Source organism: Dipodomys ordii, unplaced genomic scaffold (genome assembly GCF_000151885.1).
Source record: "Dipodomys ordii isolate 6190 unplaced genomic scaffold, Dord_2.0 Scaffold27, whole genome shotgun sequence".
NCBI lineage: Eukaryota > Metazoa > Chordata > Mammalia > Rodentia > Heteromyidae > Dipodomys > Dipodomys ordii.
Window position 1 is genome coordinate 3440964 of NW_012267243.1, and position 23406 is coordinate 3464369.

Consider the following 23406-nt stretch of genomic DNA (forward strand, 5'->3'; position numbering starts at 1 on the left):
GGGCCTCTTCTGATACTCTAAACGTTCCCTGATCCTTACACAAAAGTCCTCTGTGTTCTCTCAAAACATTGTAAGGTCAGCCTTGTGTTTTATTCAGGTGTATGCTGGATTAGCAACAAGGACTGTATCTTTTTCTTTCTTTCTTTCTTTTTTCCCTTTTTATGGCTCTATAGTGCTTACTGGATGTCTGGGACATGGTTTGTAATCCATGATGTCATTATGTTGAATTTGGGCTGGGGTAAGGCATAAGCAAATTGTGCCTGTGGTCATTGATCCTGAGCTACTTGCTGATCACCACAGAGATCTTAACTGAAGTCCTGAGTCTGGACAGGGTGACTGCACATTCCAACTAGTACTTAATGCTTTTAAGAATATGTGGTTTAGAAGACTTCTGTGAAACATACCTTCTACTACAGTGGAAAATAAGTATTTCTATAGATGTGGCAGAAGGCATTGAGTAATACAAAATGGAACAACAAAATGAATGAATGATTGGAATGCAAGGAAGAATTTCCGTTATTTGAAAGGGAGAAAGGCTGACCTAGAAGAAGTCTTGCACTTGCTCACGAGTGCCAAGAGTAGCGGAAAGCATTTCTGTGACTATTTGTACTTTAGGGATTGAGAGTTTCGGGGAGGGGGTGTCCTGGCAGACATAGCATTTGGAGAATGTGGCAGGTAGAGGCGCACTGGGGCTGCAGGGAGAGGAAAGGAAGGCTGGTGCGTTGTCTGAAGGAAAGATCACATGGTTTTGGTGGCACAGAGGCCATCTTTCTGACTGAGGAGAGGCATGGGCCTGCGGAGTGCTTAGGGAACTATTACCCAACTTTACAATCAAAACAAGAACCAACAAAAGCCTCAAGTGGGTAAGGATACTTGTACAAAAATGTTTTTTAGGGTACTATTTATTTGTTTGTTTATTTGGTCGGTCGTGGGGCTTGAACTCTGGGCTTGGGTGCTGTCCCTGTGCTCTTCAGCTCAAGGCGAGCGCTCTACCGCTTGAGCCACAATGCTACTTCTGGCTTTCTAGTGGTTTTATTGGAGATGAGTCTCACAGACTTTCCTGCCTGGGCTGGCTTTGAACTGTGATCCTCAGATCTCAGCCTCCTGCGTAGCTAGGATTACAGGCGTGAGCCACCAGTGCCCGACTTAGGGTACTATTTATAGCCATGAAAAAATTAGACAATTCCATTAAAAGGGTATGGCTAGGCTGGGAAGGTGGCTCAGCGGTAGAGTGCATGCCTTGCAAGCATGAAGCCCTGGGTTCGATTCCTTAGCACCACATAAACAGAAAAAGCCGGAAATGGTGCTGTGGCTCCAGTGGTAGAGCGCTAGCCTTGAGCTGAAGAGCTGAGGGACAGCGCCCAGACCCAGAGTTCAGACTCCATGACTGGCAAAAAAAAGGGGGGGTATGGCTAAAGAAACAATCCATGTACATACTACAAAAGGGAGTAGGTTGAGAAATACTAACAAAATTATGTCCATTAAAGTTGAAAATATTTTGGAAGTACTGAGGTTTGAATTCAAGACCTCATGCTTGCTAATCTGATGCTTATCCATTTGAACCACAACTCCAGCCCTGGTTTTTTTGGTTGGTCATAGGGCTTGAACTCTGGGTCTGGGTGGTGTCCTTCAGCTCTTTAGCTCAAGGCAAGCGCTCTACCACTTGAGCCACAGCACCATTTCCCCTGGTTTTCTTTTGCTGATTATTTTTTTACATAAGGTCTCATGGACTTCTCTGCCTGGGCTTTGCTTTACCCGCAATCCTTCTGCTTTTAGCCTCCCAAGTAGGCTAGGGTTGCAGGTTGTAGCAGGCTCCATGATAGTTTTAAAAAGCTTCTGCATAGCCAGGTGCTGGTGGCTCATGCCTGTAATCCTCGCTACTCAGGAGGCTGAGATCTAAGGATAAAGATAAAGATTTAAAGCCAGCCCAGACAGGAAAGTCTGTGAGACTCTTATCTCTAATTAGCTACCAGAAAACTGTAAGTGGTACTGTGGCTCAAAGTGGTAGAGCGAAGTTTTGAGTGAAAAAGCTCAGGGACAACACCTAGACCATGAGTTCAAGCCCTATGACTGACAAAAAAAAAGTTATTGCATAATATATATTATGTCGTGCCAATTTGAGAAGATAAACAGTAATTTGAAATGCAAATTGTTCTTATTCATATAGGTATAATACATGGAAAAAAGAACTGGGATTCTACACACAGAGGAAAGGTCGTATGTGACAATGTTTCTGTGGCTACAGCCTACATCTTACCTGGGCCGCATTGAAGGCTTCCTCATGCCCACTTTTTTGGGAAGAGACGGTTTCCTGCGTGAAGAGGACACCACCTTTGGCTCCTTGATTATTTTCACTTCAATTTCTAAGGAAAAAAAAAGCACAAGGATTTCCCAGTGTTGTTGGGGAAACACATTTTATGAGTAACATTGTGGAGAATAAGAAGGAACAAAAATAGGAGGGACATTTCTCAGTGGAAATTGGAAAGCCAATGTCTCAGTGCTGAGCACAGACTGTGACATGCTTTGGTCTCAGGGCCAGGCTGTGAATGTGGGCTGTGGGGCCAGAGCACACCCACTTCAGAGACTTCTCATTACATTACTCAACCCCAAATTCCATCCATCTTCCCATCAGCCATTCCAACGGACCCACATGCCAGACAACGTTCTGTCAACTACAGATCCTTGACCTCATCTTTAAGAGTTTCCTTCACCTTGCTTTAGTTAGGACCTTTTTCTTTTGAGGGACACTGATTCCAACTGCAATGGTAGACTACTACATTGCACATGATTCAGGTCTGAGTCTGGTTCTCTATATACACACACAGAGAACCATTGTTCTAAGAAGTATATTAAAACACCATTTTTAAAAGAAATACTAGATCTCATGGATATTAGTATTTATAAGAGCCCTTCAGGGGTAATGTTTTAGAATAAAAATACAGGCCTATGAACTCACCTGGAGTGGGGATGGTGTTATTGATCATCATTGCCAGAAAGTAGCATTTGACCTCATCATAGTCAGTACTTTAACATGTCCACTAAGTAGAATGTACATGCAGAGGAAGTTTGATGCCATTTGATGATACTTTCAGAGACAGACATCTGACAGAAAGGGCTGAGCCTTGTGCCACTGGCTACACTTTTAATTCTAGATAGTTAGGAGGCTAAGCTCTGAAGATTGAAGTTCAAAGCCAGTCTGGGAGGAAAGTTTTTGAGACTCCATTTTCAGTTAACCAGCAAAATGCTTAATTGGTGGTATGGTTCAAGTGGCAGCTCACCAGCCAGCCATGAGAGAAAAAGTTGAATGAGAGTGTGAGGCTCTGAGTTGAGGTTCCAATACCCCTTCCTCTTACTCACACAAAGAGAAATGAAGTAACAAGAATCACCGGGCGCCAGTGGCTCACACCTAGCTAGTCAGGAGGCTGAGATCTGAGGATCGCAGTTCAAAGCCAAACCCAACAGAAAAGTCTATAAGACTCTTATCTCCAATAAACCTCTCAGAAAGGGCTGGGAAGGTGGCTCAGTGGTAGAGTGCTTGCCTTGCATGCATGAGGCCCTGGGTTCAATTCCTCAGCACCACATAAGTAGAAAAGGCTGGAAATGGGGCTGTGGCTCAAGTGGTAGAGCGCTAGCCTTGAGCTGAAGAACTGAGGGACAGTGCCCAGGCCCAGAGTTCAGGCCCCATGACTGGCAAAAACAAAACAAAAAAAACCTTTCAGAAAATCAGAAGTGGTGCAGTGGCTTAAGTGGTAGAGTGCTAGCCTTGAGCTGAAGAGCTGAGGGACAGGATTCAGGTCCAAAGTTCAAGCCCCATGACTGACTGACGAAAGAGAGAAAGAAAGAAAGAAAGAAAGAAAGAAAGAAAGAAAGAAAGAAAGAAAGAGAATCTATACAGATCTAAGTATATACAAATGAATTGATAAAGAAATGAAATTTAGACTGTGGAAAATTAGATATATATTTTTAAATAGAAAGAAGAATAAAGATAAAAGGAAAACCCAAAAGACTCTCAAAACAACTCTTTCTTAGGATAAACCACTTAGAAATGCTGGTTTAAAAAAAAATCTGCAGGTGCTGGTGGCTCACGCCTGTAACACTAGCTACTCAGGAGGCTGAGATCTGAGGATTGCTGTTCAAAGCCAACCCCAGCAGGAAAGTCCGAGAGACTCATCTCCAATAAACAACCAGAAAACTGGAAATGGTGCTGTGACTCAAGTGCTAGAGTGCTTGCCTTGATCTGAAGAGCTGAGGGGCAGCGCCCAGGCCCAGAGTTCAAGCCGCATGACTAACAAAAAACAAACAAAAAAATCTAAAGTCATAAATAAGTTTGTAAGAAATGAAGACAAAATAAAAACATAACAGAGATTGGCTAAGAAGAGAATACTAAAAGCCAGAAAGGCGGTGGATAACACAGCTGCTGTAGAGGTCCTGCCGGTTCATTCCACAATGAGACACAAAACAAAGCCAAGGGTCTTTAAAAAGAATCAAAGAATTTGCTATTCCAGAGACATTTGGCAATTATGTAAGTTGAGAAATTCAGACAAGCTTTCTGTAGATTCTCAGATGCAATCAAGAATCTCTCTGTCTCTCTCTCCACTCTCTCTGTCTCTCTCCTCCCTCTCTCTCCTCTCTCCCTCTCTTCTCTCCCTCTCCCTCTCCCCCCCCTCTCTCTCTCTCACACACACACACTCATACACACCCCAGGATCAAGTTTTATAGACTCTGAAATTTAATTAAAAGCTTCCAGTAACCAAGGGAAGACTTGGTGAAAGAAGTGATCGCCTTGTGGTAAGAAAGTGCCTAGTATTTTAAACAATCTTCAGGGGTCTTTCCAGCCCCTTTTGTCGGCATGGCCTTAAAGACAGCAGCTCACACTCCTGATGCAGCTCACACTCCTGTCCAAAGCCCATGGACTGTAGCATGTGCTACGAGAAGGAACAGCCATTCTCTCAGCTGCCTGGAGTGTTGGCCGCTGTTGACTCAGAACTCAGGCTTCCTCTGGGAGTTGCCTAGAACGTGTAGCTTGAGTTCCCTATGGTATCGAAGGGGTCTGCTGTGATGGCCACTCTCACAGTTCTGCTTTCCTTACTGTTTCTACGTGTTATTTCAAGAACACCCCTTGATAAACATCCTTCCACAAAGTTCAGACTCCGGGGAAACTTGGCCGGAGATGAATCCACATTGTTTAAAACCCCTAGTGGATAAGAAAGTTAGGAATGAACAATCTTAATCCTTGTTCAATGAATTTATGATTCCCTCTCATTTTCATGGTGCCTCTCCAACAGCTTTGTGGGAGGGGGAAAGACAGTCGTTCATTAACTTTGGACCATATCTCCACTGAAAACAAAATGTGGTTCCTCTTTTGGCTTACGACCTTTGAGAAGACCTAATTAACTTAAATTTACCCCAGAGTTAAAAGACTTGCCTATATGAGGTGCTTTCTCACAATATATTTTGTAGTCCTCACTGATCTTCTCTATAGCCATCTTTGGATTCTTATAGCAGAGTTCTTTAAAGGTCATTTTGTTAAAGTCTGGAAAATAAGGAAGAACAGAGGTAGCTTAATTGTCTGCTCTACGTTCAAAGATTCACTTGCTTTTCTTAAAGATATTGACTTTAAAGGGTTATTTACATAAGGCAATAGGTGTGTGTGTGTTGGTTCTGGGGCTTAAACTCAGAGCTGCCCCTGAGCTTCTTTTGCTTAGGGAGTCACAGCTCCACTTTCAGGTTTGGGGGTACTTTGTTGGAGAGAAAATTGCATGGACTTTCTGGCCTGGGCTGGCTTCACACCATGATCCTCAGACCTCAGTCTCTAGGATTACAGGTGTGAGCCACTGGTGCCTGGCACTTGAAAAGGATAATAGCATTTTAGTATAACACTCACACAAAGAATACAAATTTTCTAAGCCAAATTGGGAGCAAGGAAACACAGTCTCCCTTCCCTTTCAGTCTGAGTGGATACTGCCCTTCTCTGGGCAGCCTAACCCATGGTGGAATGTTAGAAAAATAAAACATACTGAACTCCATGGCGGAGTGTTAGAAAAACAAAACACACTGAACTGATGGCGAATGCAGATACAGGAAGTACTCATGCAAATGAATGTCGATCCCTTCCAGGCAACCATCTGCCACTGCAAGAAGCAGTTGCAAATGAATTTCAAATATTTTTTTGCTTCAAAATTTGTAGTATTTTAGGATAATAACTGTCAAATAATTCATTCTGACACTTCTCGTTGGCTTTGACTTTGGGAATTAATTTCAGAAGTGATAGTTCAGATATCTGAATATCATTAATCACTGCAAATTATTTACTCTGAGGTGAGTTAGATTTCTTTTCTGACAACAGGCAAAATTATTTTGAATAATTTTTTTCTGTAAATTAATAAAACATCTTTTAGTACTCAAAATGCATTTGGACCACAAGACCAAGAGAGGAAGTTCTAATAATGTTTGGGACAATTAAAGCAGAAAAGCAACACGTTGCAGCCTAAAAGATGAAAACCATTATTTGAGCACTGGGGGGTTTGAGCACATCTAATTTCACAGAATTCTTCTGGGACGCTCCTCCAGTTCTAAAGCAATAATTCTGGAGCCTAGAAGGAATCCTGGAGTGAGGATCTATAAAATACAGTTGTCTTGATGCCATCATCATCATCATCATCATCATCATCATGTCAACCAGGTGACTCTGGACCTCAGTGGCAAGGCCAGCAAATTGTTCCTATAGCAAATCCAGGCTTTTAATCCTGGATCCCTCCCCTCCCTGCGGAACAGCCTTGGACAGGGCTTTTCACCTTTCTGACTTTCAGTCTCCTCTCAGAAAACTTGAGAGTATCTTAGCCCCAGTGCTCTATGATCATGTTTGTGGTAGAGTGAGAGTGGAGGTGCCAGACGGCCTGGGAGTCAGGGTTCCCAGCCTGGGAAAATGCCACAGAAGAGCTTTATCAGATCAGACTTGTGCTTCCAAGGAGCAGTGGTGTGTTGAGAGAGGAAGGGAAGTCTGCAGACAAGGCTTCTCACTCCTTCTGGCCACTCTGGCTGTCTATAGCCAATAAAGCAGTGCCCAACATTTCCCAGAATCTGTATGGTGGATTTTTCAGAATACTTTCTTTCAGTGGGGAGGGGGAGGAGGGAGGGTGGTGGAGTAGGGGAGATGGGAAGGGATGGGAAGGGGACACAAAGGAGGAGGCAACAATGCTTCATAAGAAATGTACTCATTACCTTGGCTCATGTAATTGTAACCCCTCTGTATGGTATTTTCACAATAAAAAAAATTAAAAAAATTTAATTTTTTTAAAAAAAGAATACTTTCTTTCACTTTTGTCATGATTCCTGGGAGAAGTTCTGGTTTTATAGAGAAAGTCTGTGCATTCTAGATTTAAATAACCCTTTTCCAAGCATAGGTCTGAAGGGCAAATACACGGGATACCTTAGTAGTACCTAATTCTGTGCATACAATATGTATAAAGAGTGAACATTTGCTTTGTTTTGGTGTGTGTGTGTGTGTGTGTGTGTGTGTGTGTGTGTGTGAGTGTTTTGCCATGGATCAAACCCAGGTCCTCACAAATATTAGGCAAAGACTATAATACTTAGTGACACTTCCAAGCACAATAACAACTTTTTTTTAAAGCATTAATCACTAGGTGCTGGTGGCTTATGCCTATAATGTTAGCTACTCAGGAAGCTGAGATATGAGGATTATAATTTGAAGCCAGGCTTGGTGGGAAAGTCTGTGAAACTATTTCCAATTAACCAACAAAAAGCTGGGAGTGGAGCTTTGGCTCAAGTGATAGTATGCTTTGAATAAAAAGGAACTCAGAACAGTGCTCGCACCCTGAGTATAAGCTCCAGGACTGGCAAGAAAAAAAAATGGTATTATATTTTATTTGGTAATCTACTAAGTACCATTTACTGAGCACCTGTATGTGTGTGTGTAACTATATTGCTTCTAGTTCCCTCCGTAGTCCTGCAAATCACTAGCCATCGTTCCTAATCTCTAGATGAAGAAATGGGGTTCAAAGGGATGAAGCACTTAGTTTTTCTTGTTCCCACTTTAACAGTGGTTTCAAAAGTGTAAGTAATGACTCACTAATACATCCAGAGAGAGACTCCTTGTTTTTGCAACAATAAATGTTAGAGTACATCATCCTATGTCATAACAATAGGTATTACACTATGAAATCTCTGCCGTGTATGTATATACGGGTACACAGTCATGTATTTAGAATAATGAGGTCAAAGCGCTATTTGATGTGGAATAAAGTTTGGGAAAGACTGTAGCTCTCCAACTGCTTCAGCATAGATCATTAAGTCTACTTAAATTTGCATAAGACTGGCCCACATATATTGAACTCTTACCACTGCTATCCACTGTGATAAAGGCCTTATAGATGACCTTCGGTTGCCTGTACAAGAAGTCTGGTATTCTTCAAATCTTATAAATGGGAAAACAGGCAAAGGTTAAATACATTTGGCAAGTCTACAAAATCAATAGTAGGGCTAGGCTATCACCTCAAGCCTCCAGGACAGAAAGCTTTGGGCTCCTAACAATTACTTTCCACTGCCCTGGTCGGCTGTTGTGGTTACGCTAAAGTCAGGAAGTGGCTGCTTGAAGATGTCATAGTTAGGCTCCTGGATCAGATTCTAGAAGAAGCTGGGTGAGGTAGAACAGCAGATGTGTGAAATGGAGTCATCATTGATGACTGTGCTGATACTTGGTTGGCAGGAATTTGCCCAACTTGGAGCTCCAGTAGAGGATGCCATATTAATTCCTTTAGATTTAAATCCTGCCTGGGCCTCTTACTGTGTGACCTTGGGAAGGTCACTTCCTCTCTGCCTGTTCCTCAGTACCTAAGATCAAAATAAAGCAATCTTTGTATGGCATAGGGCTGCAGAATCCCGTAATTATTAGTTAATTATTTTTCCAGTTGCCTATATGTGAGGGTTAAAAAATTAATAACTTTTCTTACCTTCTAGAAACACTGGAGACTTCACTTCTACCTGGAGAGACCCATTTTTCCTCAGGTTCTCAGTGGCTACTGTTTGCCATGCAGGAGAATCCATTTTCTCTATGTTAGCCAAACTCTGGCTTAACTCCAGAGATTCCTGAAGCCGCTTGTAAAGAAAAATGCTGTCTTCTCGGCTTGGAGATTCTTTATTCCACCGGGCTATGACATACCGGCTCTGAGTCTAAGAGGAGGAGAGATGGCAGATAGCACTGTCTACAGGAATTATCTCAAACAAGAGTTTAGAATAACTTGGTCCTCCAAGCCTCCCTGACATAAATTTAATCAGATTTTGTCAGTTGTAGGACTTGAACTCAGAGCCTGGGCACTGTCTCTGAGCGATTTTGCTCTACTATTTTGAGCCACAGCTCCACTTCCGGTCTTCTGGGGGTTAACTGGAGATGAGTCTCACGGGGGCTGGGAAGGTGGCCCAGTGGTAGAGTGTTTACCTTGCATGCATGAGGCTCTCGGTTCGATTCCTCAGCACCACATAAGCAGAAAAAGCCGGAAGTGGCGCTGTGGCTCAAGTGGTAGAGCGCTAGCCTTGAGCTGAAGAGCTGAGAGGCAGCGCCCAGGCCCTGAGTTCAGGCCCCACAATCGGACCCAAGGAAAAAAAAATTTTTTTCTGGACTGGGCCTATGGCTTAGTGGCAAAGTGCTTGCCTAGCATGCATGAAGCCCTGGGTTTGATTCCTCAGTACCACACAAGCAGAAAAAGCTGGAAATGCACTGTGGCTCAAGTGTCAGACTGTTAGCCTTGAGCAAAAGAAGTTCAGGGACAGTGCCCAGGCCCTGAGTTCAAGCCCTAGGACTGGTAACATATATACATACATATATATGTATAAATACATATATATGCATACATACACACATACATATGTTTACATGCATATATACATATATACTCAACATATATTAGTTGTTTGAAGTAAGGTTGATGATATTTCCATACATGCAGATAAGAAACCTTGATCATATCCACCCCCTCTACTACTCTTTCTTATCCTTATACCCTGTCTCTCCTTTTATTACCTTTTTTTTCAAAAAATTTAAATGGGTTTCATTATGACTTTTTCACACACACACACACACACACACACACACACACACACACACATACTGCATTTCCTCATTTTCTCTAAGAGAGAATTTCTATGGGCATCAAAATCAGCTGAGTAGGGGCTGGGAAGGTAGCTCAGTAGTAGAGCGCTAGCCTTGAGCTGAAGAGATGAGGGACAGCGCCCAGGCCCAGAGTTCAGGCCCCATGACTGGACCAAAAAAAAAAAAAATTCAGCTGAGTCTTTTTCCTCGAGAGATTTTTCTTTAGAATACCAAAGACCAAACCAATCTCCAGTGGCCTCTAGGGGAAAAAAAAACCCATCATTTCATTTACTCCAGCAAAGAAGGCTACTAAGATAAAAGTGCCTTCTCCTCCCTCAACCTCATGATTCTTCCTCAACCCAAAGTCTGTCCTACTGTAAAGAGAAGAAACCAGTGGTCCTCTTCATCCAGGAACGCGTCATACCAATGGCTGAGGATCTGAAATCCAAACACAACATGAGCATCATGAGATGAATACTCGCCACATCTTTCTGGTCTTAACTTTGTCATAGAGAAAGCTGTAGATCCTAGATTCTCTCATCTGGAGATCTGGTAGACAGCAAATGTGAGCTACCACCAACCACAAGACAGTCCTTTATTGCTCTGAAGATAGCAGCTCATACAGCTCACAAAGTCTATCGCTAAGTCTTAGACAATATGAATAAATATATTTTGAAAAATATATAATTATAGAATAATTATTTAGCATCTGCATACTACTTGATTCATTCCCAAAGTACTCATTTTGAGTTTCAAAATGTCTTTAAAAATGAAGCAACTTACGTGGTCTATGGGGGGAAGATGTTGAGAGGGGGGAAACACAAATGGATGGAAAATCAGTGAAGACACATTGATTGTATGTTATGTAAAAACTGAACTATGAAACCTGAGGATAGGGACAGGAGAGGAAAGAAGAAAAAGAAAGATGGAAGAAAGATCAAGAGTGACCTGATTTTTGGGATTGAAACCCCTTTTTACAACTACTAAATACAAACAAATAATTCAAAGAAGAAAAAAGAAAGAGTAAATGTTAAGGGTTCCTCATAGATTTCCAGGAATAACTAGAGTGTCCTCACATGGAAACTTATTAAATTCACAAGTTACAAAATATGATTTTATCTCAATTCTCAATTTATACATGATCACAGAAACATGAAAGAGTTTAGACTTTAAGTTTGTCTAAGACATCAGAGCCAAATAACATCAGAGCCAGTATTTAGACCATTGCCACAAGTCAGGAAGTAGATATCAGCTGCTAAGCTAAAGGAACTCACCAAATAATTGTTAATCAGTATAATTGGAGGATACTTGTTGGATGAAATCCAGAAAAGATTGTCCTGGGCAAAGTTAAAAGAAGGGTCATTTCTAGCTGGGACTGACTAGCTCAGCAAATGTAGGTAGTATATGTATTTTCAATGTATATCTTCCCCAGTAATTTTATGTTTTGTTTTTTGATTAGCACCAATTAATTGCTCAGAGAAGTCTCATTTGATCTAAATATGCATGTTTAGTGTTGATACGTGTTACAATGTTATGTCCTTATATTTTGTAGTAAGATTTATGTTTTCATGCACTTTTGTTCTATTGCTTAGCATCTTTTGGTTTCTTGTATAGCACTTGTAGCAGTGGAAAACTCTTTTTTATTTGTCTGGGAAAGTTTTCATTGTTCCTTCACTTTCTTTTTACAAGTATTGGGGTTTGAACTCAAGATCTCACACTTGCTAGGTAGGCGCTCTGTCGCATGAGCCATACCTCTAACCCTATTTGCTTTAGGTTAATTTTCAAACAGGGTCTCTTGGTTTATGTTTGGGAAAGTGCTGAACTGTGATCCTCTACCTATGTGTTCTTTATACTGGGATTATAGGAATGTGTCACCATACCCAGTTTATCCCTTTCTATTTTTTTGTCTTTCTTTTTTTTATTGTTATTGTAAAGGTGATATACAGAGGGCTTACAGTTACATAAGTCAGGTAGTGAGTATTTTTCATTTTGTAGGGTTGGTAGTTATTTTCTTTCAATACACTGAACATATCATCTGAATTGCTCCTTGTCTGCTGGGTTTCTGCTGGTTCATTTGCAGACACTTAAAAAATCTCCCTGGTATATAACAGGTCATTTTTCTCTCACTGCTTCCTAAATTCTCTTTGTGGGCTAACTGATTTGTGTTATTTGGTAGTGGTATTCAGGTTTAAACTCAGGGCCTTGTGCTTGCTAGGCAGGCTCTGTACCACTTAAACCATATCTCCAGCCCTTCTTGTTTTAGTAATTCTTCAAATAGTGTTTTTATGTTTATGTTTCAGCCTAAATCATTCTCTTTCTCTTTACACTTCCTACATAACTGAGATGACAAGAGTATGCCACTATACCAGCTTTTTGTTAGTTCATTTGTGGTCTCATAAAATTTTGTATGGGATAGTGTTTAACTATGAATCTCCCAATCTTTTCCTCTGAGTAGCTGGGATTACAGATATGAGCCACTGCATCTGGCTCTTTGTAGATTTTTAAAAAATAATGTAATGAAAGCATGTTTTAGTGTAAACTCCTTTGGAATCAGTATCATTAGGAAGCCTTGATGCTCATCAATCTGGATGCTCATTTGTTAGCTTCTTGATGTTTTAACTTTTCTTTTTCTTCTCTTCTTCTTCTTCTTCTTCCTCCTCCTCCTTTTTCTTCTTCTTTCTTCTTCTTTTTCTTCTTCTTTGAGTACTGGCCCTGAGTCTTAAACACAGAGCTTTAGTGCTGTCCTTGAGCTTTTTTTTTCTCAAACCTAGCAATTAACCACAGCTCCACGATCAGCTTTTTGGTGGTTCATGGGAGATTCAGCTATTTGGAGATGAATCCTCATATCTTAGCCTCCTGAGTAGTTAGGATTACAGATGTGAGTCACCGGTGCCTAGCATCATTATTTAGATAAACTTTTTGCACCTTTATTTCATCTTCCAAGAATCCACAAATGCATATATAGATTCACTCCAGTGTCACACCATGTCCTGTAGACTCTCTTCACTCTTTTTCTCTGGGTTCTCTACACAGATACTTTTCAAATGGCTCTTCGTTGAATTCACTAATTCTTCTGCTTGAACAAGTTTGCTGTTGAATTTTTCAGTTCAGTCCCCATATTTTTTGTGGTTCTGGGGCTTAACTCAGAGCGTAGGCACAATCTCTCCCACTTAAGCTGTAGCTCCATTTCCAGCTCTTTTTTTTTGGTGGTTAATTGAAGAATATCAAGGACTTTCCTGCCCAGGCTGTCTTTGAATCCACAGCTCTCAGACTCCTGAGTAGCTAAGACTAGACATGATCCACCAGAACCTGGCACAGTTACCACATTCTTGAGAACCATAATTTGTTTGGCTCTTTTTGTAGTTTTTCTTTATTGAATTTCATATTTTGTTTGCATCCTCTTTGCATGATTGTTATCTTTGTTCTCTTGTTGTTGTTTTTTTTGTCTTTTTCTTTTTTGGTACTGGGGATCGAACCCAGGACGTTGCACTTGCTAGGCAAGCGCTTTACCACTGAGCTACATCCCAGCCCTCTCTGGTTGTTTTTTAAACCTGATTATTTTGAATTTTTTGACAAGCAGTTTGTGAATCTCCTTGTTCTTAGCATCAGCTGCTGGGACTTTATTCTCTTTGATAATATCATGCATATTTGATTCTTCATGATCCATATAGTCCTGAACTGGTATGTGTGCATTTAAAGAACTTACCTATTTCCATTTTTAAAGACTAGTTTGGTCAGTAAAAGACCTTAAGCAGCTGTCCCAATCAGAGATTTTTGAGCCAGTCATCTGCTGGTGTTTGTGGTCAAACTTACGACTAGGATCCATCAGTATGTGGATCCACTAGGATCCAATGTGTCTGTGGATAGGTGGAGATAAACCTTTATTCATTGCAGATGGAACTGGAATCTAGTCTGTGGAAAGCTGTGGCTCCTTCTGGATCTGCAAGTGATCACAGCTAGAGCTGAGTCCCAAGTAGACTAGGATGGAGCTGGGTCTGCAGTGTGGCAGGATAGGTCTGGCTGCTGCTGGTCAAGGACAAGGTGTTTCCTTGGGTCTGAGATTAATGGGCATTTTCACAGAAAATAGTATCTACTGGAATCTTAGGAAGTTGATATTCACTCTACAACTGAAGTTGAGCAAGGTAGAATTAGATCACAAGCCTGACTCCACATGCAGCCAGGTCCTGTCAGTGGATATGTTACCAGAGACTTGCAGGTATGATTTCTTCTGGCCCATGGAGGACTGATAGCAGAATCATCAACAAGACAAACTAGGGCTGAGTCCATGGGCAGGGGGGGAGTGGGAGACTAATTCTTGTTCTTCACCTTGGAGTGTAATTGGCAGGCCTGAAACTGGGTGTGCAGACCAGACTTTTCCAAGCAGTTTCCCTTGGTCTTGGGCTCCAGTAGGGTGTCACAAACTCTTGCCTGGGTTCCAAAAGCTTCCATACGTCCAACTGGGTATGGATAGTTTCCACATAATGTTTTTAGTGGGTGAATGAGGGCTGAGGACCTCCCAAGGATGTCATTCTAAGTATCTGTGTATTTAGTGGCAAGTGCTAAGGGGAGAAAGATGAATGTAGGAAAATGGCTAAAGAATGCTTCAATGAGAAGATGTCTCTTGGGTGGAGACTTAAGAGAGCTGAAGATTGAATCCACATGCATGTGTATGGCACACAAGAGCCAAGCCGGAGTGTGCGCAAGTGACAGAACACTGTATGTATGGAGAGGAGTAAATGAAGTCAGAGAGGCGAGGTTAAACACAGATAATAAGAAGGTCTGTTCATTTTAGCAAGGACATTGGATTTTACTGGAAGAAAACTGTGTTAATTGAGGCAGAATGTTATCTTATTTTCAAAGACTTCATTCACTTCCTTTCACCCAATGTCAGTAAAATGACACCAGTGTATTTTGGTAGAATCACAGTGGCTGGTGGAAATCATCCTGCTGAGAGGGGAGGAAAGACATGGAAGCAAAATGTTAGAACACCACTTAATAGTCTAGGAGAGTGGATGGAGCAAGGGCTTCTGGGTAGATATTAAAGTCTGATTCTACAGGTTTTGCCAGAGTATTGGTCATGGGATGGGGCAAAGAAGTAGATCAAAGATGATACTACAGGGCTGGGAAGGTGGCTCAGTGGTAGAGCACTTGCCTTGCATGCCTGAGGCCCTGGGTTCCATTCCTCAGCACCACATAAGCAAAAAGAAAAAAGCTGGAAGTGGTGCTGTAGCTCAAGTGGTAGAGCGCTAGCCTTGAGCTGAAGAACTGAGGGACAGTGCCCAGGCCCAGAGTTCAGACCCCACGACCGGACACGACAAGACAATGTACTCATTGTCTTGCCCATGTAATTGTAACTCCTCTGTATGGTATTTTCATAATAATAAAAAAATTAAAATATATAAATAAATAATAATAAATTAAAAAATTCTGAGTTTCCTGGTTTGGAGAGATTGCCATATAAGGAAGAAGTAAAGAAACAGAAGGTGAATATTGACCACTTCATTCTATTTTGGAGTTTTGTCTGGTCCTAGGTGGTTATAAAACTTACACATTAAGAAACAAACCAGCTCTTCAATATATGAAGATTTGTGTGGATAATTAGATCACTGTTGCTCGTTAATATTGTTAAATATAGATGATCGGACAGGTTTGGGGTCAGATTTGAACTAAATACTAACCTATTTCTTGCAGGCATGTCTTACCTTGCAGATCTCCATCTGGGCCTTGGAGATCCAAGGGTTGGCATCCCCGTAAGGCAGCATCTTCTTCAGGCCCTGAATAGTTTGAGGTGTGAGTGGTAAGCAGGTACCAAGTTGCTCATTCAAGTAGAGCTCACAGATTCTATCACTCAGCATGTGCAGAAAGAATGAATTCCCATTCTTCCTGTTGCTCATCAGAACACTAAGGAAATGGTGCAGGTCTTGCCATAGGTCCAAGAGTAGGGTCTCTACTTTCAAATTCAGTTTTTTCAGGAAGTCCCGGAAAGGACTTCCTGCATAAGCATCGGCACACAAGGCCCAGTAGGTATATCTAAAAGACAGTCTTTGCTTGATCATCTTATTGATTGCCATCTGAGAGGAGTGATTAAAGATAGGGGTGGCTGCTCTTAGGTGGGAAGAGAACTTTGTCTCAAAGAGGCCCTCCATGTGGAGGCTTTTGGGGTTCTTTGGCAGAGTGGGCTTCATGACATCCTTTTCCAGGATACTAATTAATCTCTCATTTGCAGAATCCACTTTCAGGGGAGGCATATGTATTTCCATCTTCTGCTCATTAGAAAACTCTTGCGGGCCCATTGGACAGACATCTGGCTTGGGGACCATTTCCATAGACCAAGAGCCAGGATTGATCAAGTACCACATCTTCCTCTTGATCCTTCTACTTGAGTAGTGCTTTGGGGAGTATTGGGATTTCTTAATGGTCATGTTCAGAGGGAGCCCTCCTGAATGCACAGCGTAAGCATTGAACCGGCGACTCTCATACTCCTGCAGCAGATCATAGCATGCTTCCTCACTGGCCATGGTCATCTTGCCATGGTTATAAAAGTTAGGGAGCCAATAGCTCTGGAGTTTAAACAGAGCTACTTTCTGCATGTGGCTCAGGATCTCTCTTCTGGTGGTTGACTGGTTGGGATGCCAGATGGAGAGGTTCAGGAGGGACTCTGGAAAGAATACAGAGAGTCGAAGAGTGAAAAATCGTGTGACGATGGTGAGGATGAGTTTTTAGATTTTCACACATGTCTTGGTATATAGTATTTCATTCGTCCTGCACAGAATTGTGGGACCTAAGCAGGGAAAACACATACTGGAAAGGTTTTTTAATTTTTCTCTGTACACAATGATTCCTTTCTCCAGAGGAATTCCTACCTGTTTTCTTCCTCATGGAATAAAATATCACACTGGGGTTTTTTGTATGCCATTGAATATTATTATGAAAAAAGCAAAGTTTATAAGAAAAGATTATTGAAAATGAGAGATGCTGGGTAGAGTAGTTTGGGAGTAGTTTGGGCTGGAAACTAATTGGACTTTCAATTGTCAGTATTCACTATTCATGACTTTATTGCTATCAATTGTCAATTATCTATATGGAAGGAGTCGTTCATATGTGTGTGTGTGTGTGTGTGTGTGTGTGTGTGCTAGTGCTGGGGCTTGAACTCAGGGCCTTGTGCTCTCCCTCAGTTTTCTTGCTCAAGTCTGATACTCTATCACTTGTGCCACAACCCCACTTCCTCCAGTGATCTATGTGAGTAGAGACATTTAGCTAATCTGAAGCAACATATCTTGGGAACACAGTGATACTGGGCTCAGAATAACTCCTTTTGTAAAAGTTTAAAAATATATAGTTACTATAAAGATGTACAGAGGTATTAGAGTTACATACATCAGGTAATGAGTATATTTCTTTTTGGAAAATGTCACCTCTTCCCTTGTTCTCTCCTAGTTTTTCCCTCCCATCTCCACCCACAAGTTGTATAGCTCATTTTCAACATAGTGTCCACTGAGTAGTACAATATTTTTAAAAAAGAAAATAGTCTCTGAGAGGGGAAAACTGGGAGAAAATGAGGGAGGGTGACACTGTTCAATAAGAAATGTACTCATTACCTGACTTACGTAACTGTAACCCCTCTGTACATCATCTTTGCAATAAATAAAGAAAAATAAAGAAAATAGTCTCATTTATCAAATAAACCAATATGAGTCAGAAACATTTTTATGTAAAGAGCCAGATAGCAAATATTTTAGGTTTTGTGAACGACATATAATTTCTCCTCTTTTAAACCTTTAAATAATTTAAAAAAATCTTTGCTTCTAGGCCATATATATGGCTCACAGACTGTAATTTGTTCAAGAGACTCTCAGCCCTTTTCATCGAGGTAAAAACCACTTGAGCCATGAGCCACATCCTTACTCTGTCTCAACTTCTATCCATTCCTTCTAGAAAATCCTTACTGGAAGGTAGGATAGCAGGAAGAGACAAATACTGAGGACAACTGGTCTCTTTCAGCTTCTTAGGTTAAGGGCTGGGATTCCCATGGCATCCTTATTATATAGCAAATGGAACAGGGGACAGCCTGAAAAAGCAAAAGACTAAGGGTTATCAGACACCAATTTCATCTTTGGTTCCAGCACCCACGGATTTTGATTCCAACATTCTTTACAATTCTTACTGATATTCACGTTGCAAAGAGTTACCACCCTGGAGCCCTCCTGCAGGTGGGTGGCCTTCAGCATAAGAAGGAGGGACAAGTAGTAATCCTGCACGTCTACGTTCGTCTCATCTATGCTCAAGATCTTCTCAGCAAGAATCCAGAAATCCACCAACTCTTCGCCTAAAGACCAGGCCAGAAAGACAAAGATCAGCACCATTGTCGCGGCTTCTGTATCTGTGTGAAGCCGCTCTGTGCCTTCCACGCACACAGCAGCTGCCTCTCCTGCACCAGCAATCATCACTATTAGTCCCTCCTTCCAGCTAAGAAATCAGCTCCAGAAAAATCCAAACACTGGAGAGGATAAGAGACTTTGTTGTTGTTGGAAAACTGTCACCTTAAGGAAAACTGCAGATTCTTTGAATTTTATTCCACCCCCCCGAATGAAGATCAAAAACAAATATTTCCTACATGATCCACTCCAAACAACCACACACAGATCACTGCAGGCCCAAAGTGCCAAGAAGCACATTTCTTATTTTACAGCTTTGCTAAGCTTAAATTCGGAGTGGCAAGCTGAAAGAGTCTGTTTGGTTCTCCTTAATCTGCTCTTAGAGGACCCAGGGTGTCACCCTTAAAACTAAGGTCTGTCCCTGAATGAAACTTTATGTACTGATTGGAGTGTCAGCCAATGTTAACTGTCTACTTCCTAGCTCCCAGTAACAAGTAAACCTAATAGGTCAGGGAATAGTGGATTCCCATGCTGTCCCATAGGGTTTATCCTTGCTTCCTGCCCCTCTCCCCCACCATACTGACAGCATTATGAAATAAGAACTTATGTCTGTCCTTCACTTTTGTATCTCAACTTACCAGTACAGCTGCTGTTACAGGCGGATGCACAATAAATCCTGTTGTTAAATACATGGATGAATGGACGGATGAAGAAAAGGACTCTGATAGCTATTACCCACACTGCATTATTGAACATGTCTTATATTTACTGTAGCTGTCATCTGGAGTCACGGGGAAGCTGGAAACTGTGAAGAACTTGTGAACGTCTCAAGAACAACATCAAGAACCCACCTGCACTGTCCTTGAGGTAGGAACAGAAGCGCAGCATCCCTCGCACCCCGCCGATGCACTTTTCCAGTAGCCACTGGTCTGCCTTTTGCCATCTCATCATTTTGGCTGTCAGATAAAGTCCATGGTCAGATAAGGTCCATGGCTGTCAGATAAAGTCCTGTCTCCCAGCTCAGTGTGACTGAGGGAAAACAGTGGCCAGTTACATGAACAGGGTCTTGGCGAGGTGGTGACTTTGAAGGCAGGTGTCTCGTGGCACCTGTTAAGTGGCTTGTGAGGGACCCACGGACATACACGCAGTACACAGCTCAAAAGCACCCTCCGTTGGGGGGAGTGAGGAAAGCAACCGAGGGGGTTACTCTGAGCAAAATCTATAATATGCATATCTGAAATACCACGGTAAAACCCCTGGGTATAATTAATGTTTTGTTAAATATTTTAACTGTTATTTTAAAGGTGACATACAGAAGGGTTGCTGTTTCATAAGTCTGGTTGGTAAGTAGTCCCTTTCTTTCTGGAAAATGTCACTCCCTTCTCTCTCTCTCTCTCTCTCACTCACTCACTCTCTGTTTCTCTCTGTTTTTTCCTCCCATCCCCATCCATGAGTTGTATAGTTTATTACCAACATAGTGTCTACTGAGTACCACTGTTGCATTTGTTCATCCACGGTCCCTCCATTTCTGTGCCCGTGCTTACCCCCCTCCCGAAGACAGATAAACAAACAAGCAAGACAAAAAGAAAAGAAAAAATCCTCTTATTTCCATTTTCTAGAGTTCCTTTCAATATATATTGTTTTATACGATCAGAGCACATAGGTATTGCACCTTTGTGTTCCTCCTCTAAGAGGATCTTCCTTAGGTCTCACTGTGTGTTAATGTCTAGCATCCTGTATAATTGATCATGTCCTGGTGTATTTTAAATCTAGCTTCTGCATGTGAAAAAAAAATGTGATGTTTAATTAATGAGAGTGGTAGGGCTGAAGGCATGTCTCAAGAGGCAGAGCACCAGTCCTAAGTAAAAAAAAAACCAAAAAACAGAAAACAAAATGCAAGGCTCTGGCTTCCTCCCTTGGTACCAGCACACACACACACACGCCCATGTGCATGCATGAGCACACGTGTGCGCGCACACACACACACACACACACACACAAACTAGCTGGCTGTTGGTGGCTCATGCCTGTAATCCTAGCTACTCAAGAGGTTGAGATCTGTTTAAAGCTAGTTCAAGCAGAAAAGACTACAAAACCCTGTCTCCAATCAATTAGCAAAAGAAAAAGAAAAAAAGCCAGACTTGAGGTGTGCCTCAAGTGAGAGGTTCTAAATTCACGCCTCATTACCAACACACACACACACACACACACACACACACACACAAATGACAGGAAAACAAACTTTGTTGGGGCGTGGGGGTAGATACCCAGTAGGAGGGAGAGAGGGCAAATGGGAACACTGAAACCTGTTGAAATTGTTTCATAAATGGGGGACTGAGAAAGGGAGTAACAAAGGGAGAATGTGATCACTATGCATTATATATATGTGTGAAAATGTCACAATGAAACATCACCACACACACACACACACACACACACACACACACACTTACCTCCTTCTTGAGACTTGATGAAGCTGATGAGCTCCTGACAGAGAATGTAATGGAAACATAAGTTTGTTTTACAGAAGAAAGGTAACCGATACTTTTCCAACCAGGTCAATAATTTTTTGTACTTGCAGATCTAGAGTTCAAACAAAACCAGCAACAGAAAGATAAGTTGAACTGCACTGCTAAGAAATGCAGCTTGACAAGGAACAGGAGTAGCCTCACTTTTCCACTATCTGGAAGGAGAGGTGTGTGGATTATAACTTGTATCTGAGGAGAATAGACACTTGAGCTGAATGGACTAATAGAAAATAACAGGCTTACCCTTCCAAAACTTTTCTTTATTCTTGCATAGATTTGCCTTATGTTTTTTTTTTTTGAAAAATCTATATCTGCTTCCCAGAGCCTAGCAGCCAAGATTTTGGTCTGTGGCGTCAGGCTTAGCCCTACTCAACTTTCTTCTTTGTAAACACACAGGTCTCACACGTCTCCAACCCATACCTATTATGCAATGAAACAGCATCATGAAGCATCATCCCAGCACTTAGGAAGCTGAGACAGGAGGAGAGCAAGTTCTAGGCCAGCCAGGGCTGTGTAGTGAGACTCTGTCTTAAAAACATAAATAGCAACACACAAACATACAAACACACACATACCATAATTTAGAGTACAGGATGGGTCCCGGATCCGTAAGAAAAGGGAGAAAAAATGAAAAAAAGAAAGTTTCAGAGTTTTTTTTCCTCTTTTCCCCATAGAAACAAAAAGTAAGAATTGAAGTAGGTTATCTCTTCTTAGCTTTCTAGAACTCAGAGATGACAAAAAACCTTATTAGGAGGGGGGCTTTCTGTGTCTTTTCCAGTCCTACGTACCATTGGAATCTCATGGAGGAGATATTGGTAGGTCTAAGAAAAGGACAAGAGTAAAGGGAAGAAAGAGACATGAGAAAGACAATTTAGAAGGAAAAGGTGAAATGTATAAGAAGAAAAAAATATAAAAGACATGTTTCTAAAAGACAACGGTCAAGTAATCATCAGAAATTTGGGAGTGATAAACCAGGCACCACTGGCTCATGCCTTTAATCCTAGCTACTAGAGAGGCTGAGATTTGAGAACTGTGGTTTGAAGCCAACCATGAGTCTCTCCTCTCCAATGAACCACCAAAAAGCCAGGTGTGGCACTGTGTCTCAAGTGGTAGAGTGTCAGCTTTGAGTGATGCTAAGGGTCAGTTAGCTCCCAGGCCCTGTGTTTAAACCCAATATCAGCACATACATGAGAGATAGAGAGGGCGAGAGGTAAAGAGAGAAAGAGGGGGGGGAAGGAAGGAGGGGGAGAGAGAAAGAAAAGAAAAGAGCCAGGTGCCAGTGGCTCACACCTATAATCCTGCCTACTCAGGAAGCTGAGATCTGATGATCACAGTTCAAAGCCAGCCCGTGAGAAAGTCCAGGAGATTCTTATCTCCAATAAAGCACCAGAAAACCAGAAGTGGCGCTATGGCTCAAGTGTCCTTGAGCTGAAGAGCTGAGAGACAGTGAACAGTCCCAGAGTCCAAGCCCCACGACCAACCAAAAAAAAAAAGAAAGAAAGAAAGGAAGGAAGGAAGGGAGAAAAAAGAAAGGAAGGAAGGAAGGAAGGAAGAAAGAAAGAAAGAAAAGGAAAGAAAGAAAGGAAGGAATAAAAGTTTCAGAGTCACTTCTTACCTTGGACTATATCTGATAGTTGATATCTGATTATAACTAAGTGATTTATGGGGCACTGTTTCTTATCCCAGAACCATGGCAATGTCAATTAATTCTTATATCATTCTTGCTAAGGTATGACCTCAAAATTCTTCTCAGCATTGTGTTCCAAGCACCTGCTACCCAACAATCAGAAACAAATTCTGTTTGTTAACTATGGACAAGTATAGGAAGGAAAGTGTTCACCAGCAATTTCTTATCTCCGATAAAATTGTAAAATGTCTACCTGCTCAGTCACCTGCCTTACAGTTTCTCCCAAAGTCATCTTTTGGGATCCCTGTTTCTCTCCCTTTCCCAATTCATGCTTCAAACACAAGCCTCTCTTTCTCCATCCAAACCTTTCACCATTCGAGAATCTTCTCACCAGATTATAGGGCATTTCTGGCCACAAGCTCCATTGTGAACTTTCAACAGTATAAAATGGTGTCTGTCCAAAAACCTGCAAAGGAAAGATAGGAAAGAGGTGGAACTGGTCTTCAGGTGCATAGCTCAGCTTATCTACGGACACAGAGAAGCAGAGACTCCACAGCCTTCCTGTTTTGTTCTGTTTTGTTTTTGTTTTTTTGGTCCAGTCATGGGGCCTGAACTCTGGGCCTGGGCGCTGTCCCTCAGCTCTTCAGCTCAAGGCTAGCGCTCTACCACTTGAGCCACAGCGCAACTTCCAGCTTTTTCTGCTTATGTGGTGCTGAGGACTGGAACCCAGGGCCTCAGGCATGCAAAGCAAGCGCTCTACCACTGAGCCGC

The 23406-nt window shown here is 41.8% G+C and overlaps 1 protein-coding gene across 1 annotated transcript in view; it reads right to left on the reverse strand.

Annotated features, from left to right (window-relative positions):
• The window catches only part of Rgsl1 (regulator of G-protein signaling like 1), a 54419-nt gene that overhangs the window by 23708 nt on the left and 7305 nt on the right, over positions 1 to 23406 (reverse strand). The window contains exons 3-10 of the mRNA XM_013015511.1: positions 23027 to 23101; positions 20934 to 21063; positions 18270 to 18431; positions 15808 to 16763; positions 10481 to 10543; positions 8970 to 9189; positions 5426 to 5533; positions 2258 to 2363 (exon numbers count right to left, since the gene is read on the reverse strand). Of these exons, the coding sequence (XP_012870965.1) occupies positions 2258 to 2363; positions 5426 to 5533; positions 8970 to 9189; positions 10481 to 10543; positions 15808 to 16763; positions 18270 to 18431; positions 20934 to 21063; positions 23027 to 23101 (1820 nt within the window). The remainder of the gene's footprint in view (positions 1 to 2257; positions 2364 to 5425; positions 5534 to 8969; positions 9190 to 10480; positions 10544 to 15807; positions 16764 to 18269; positions 18432 to 20933; positions 21064 to 23026; positions 23102 to 23406) is intronic.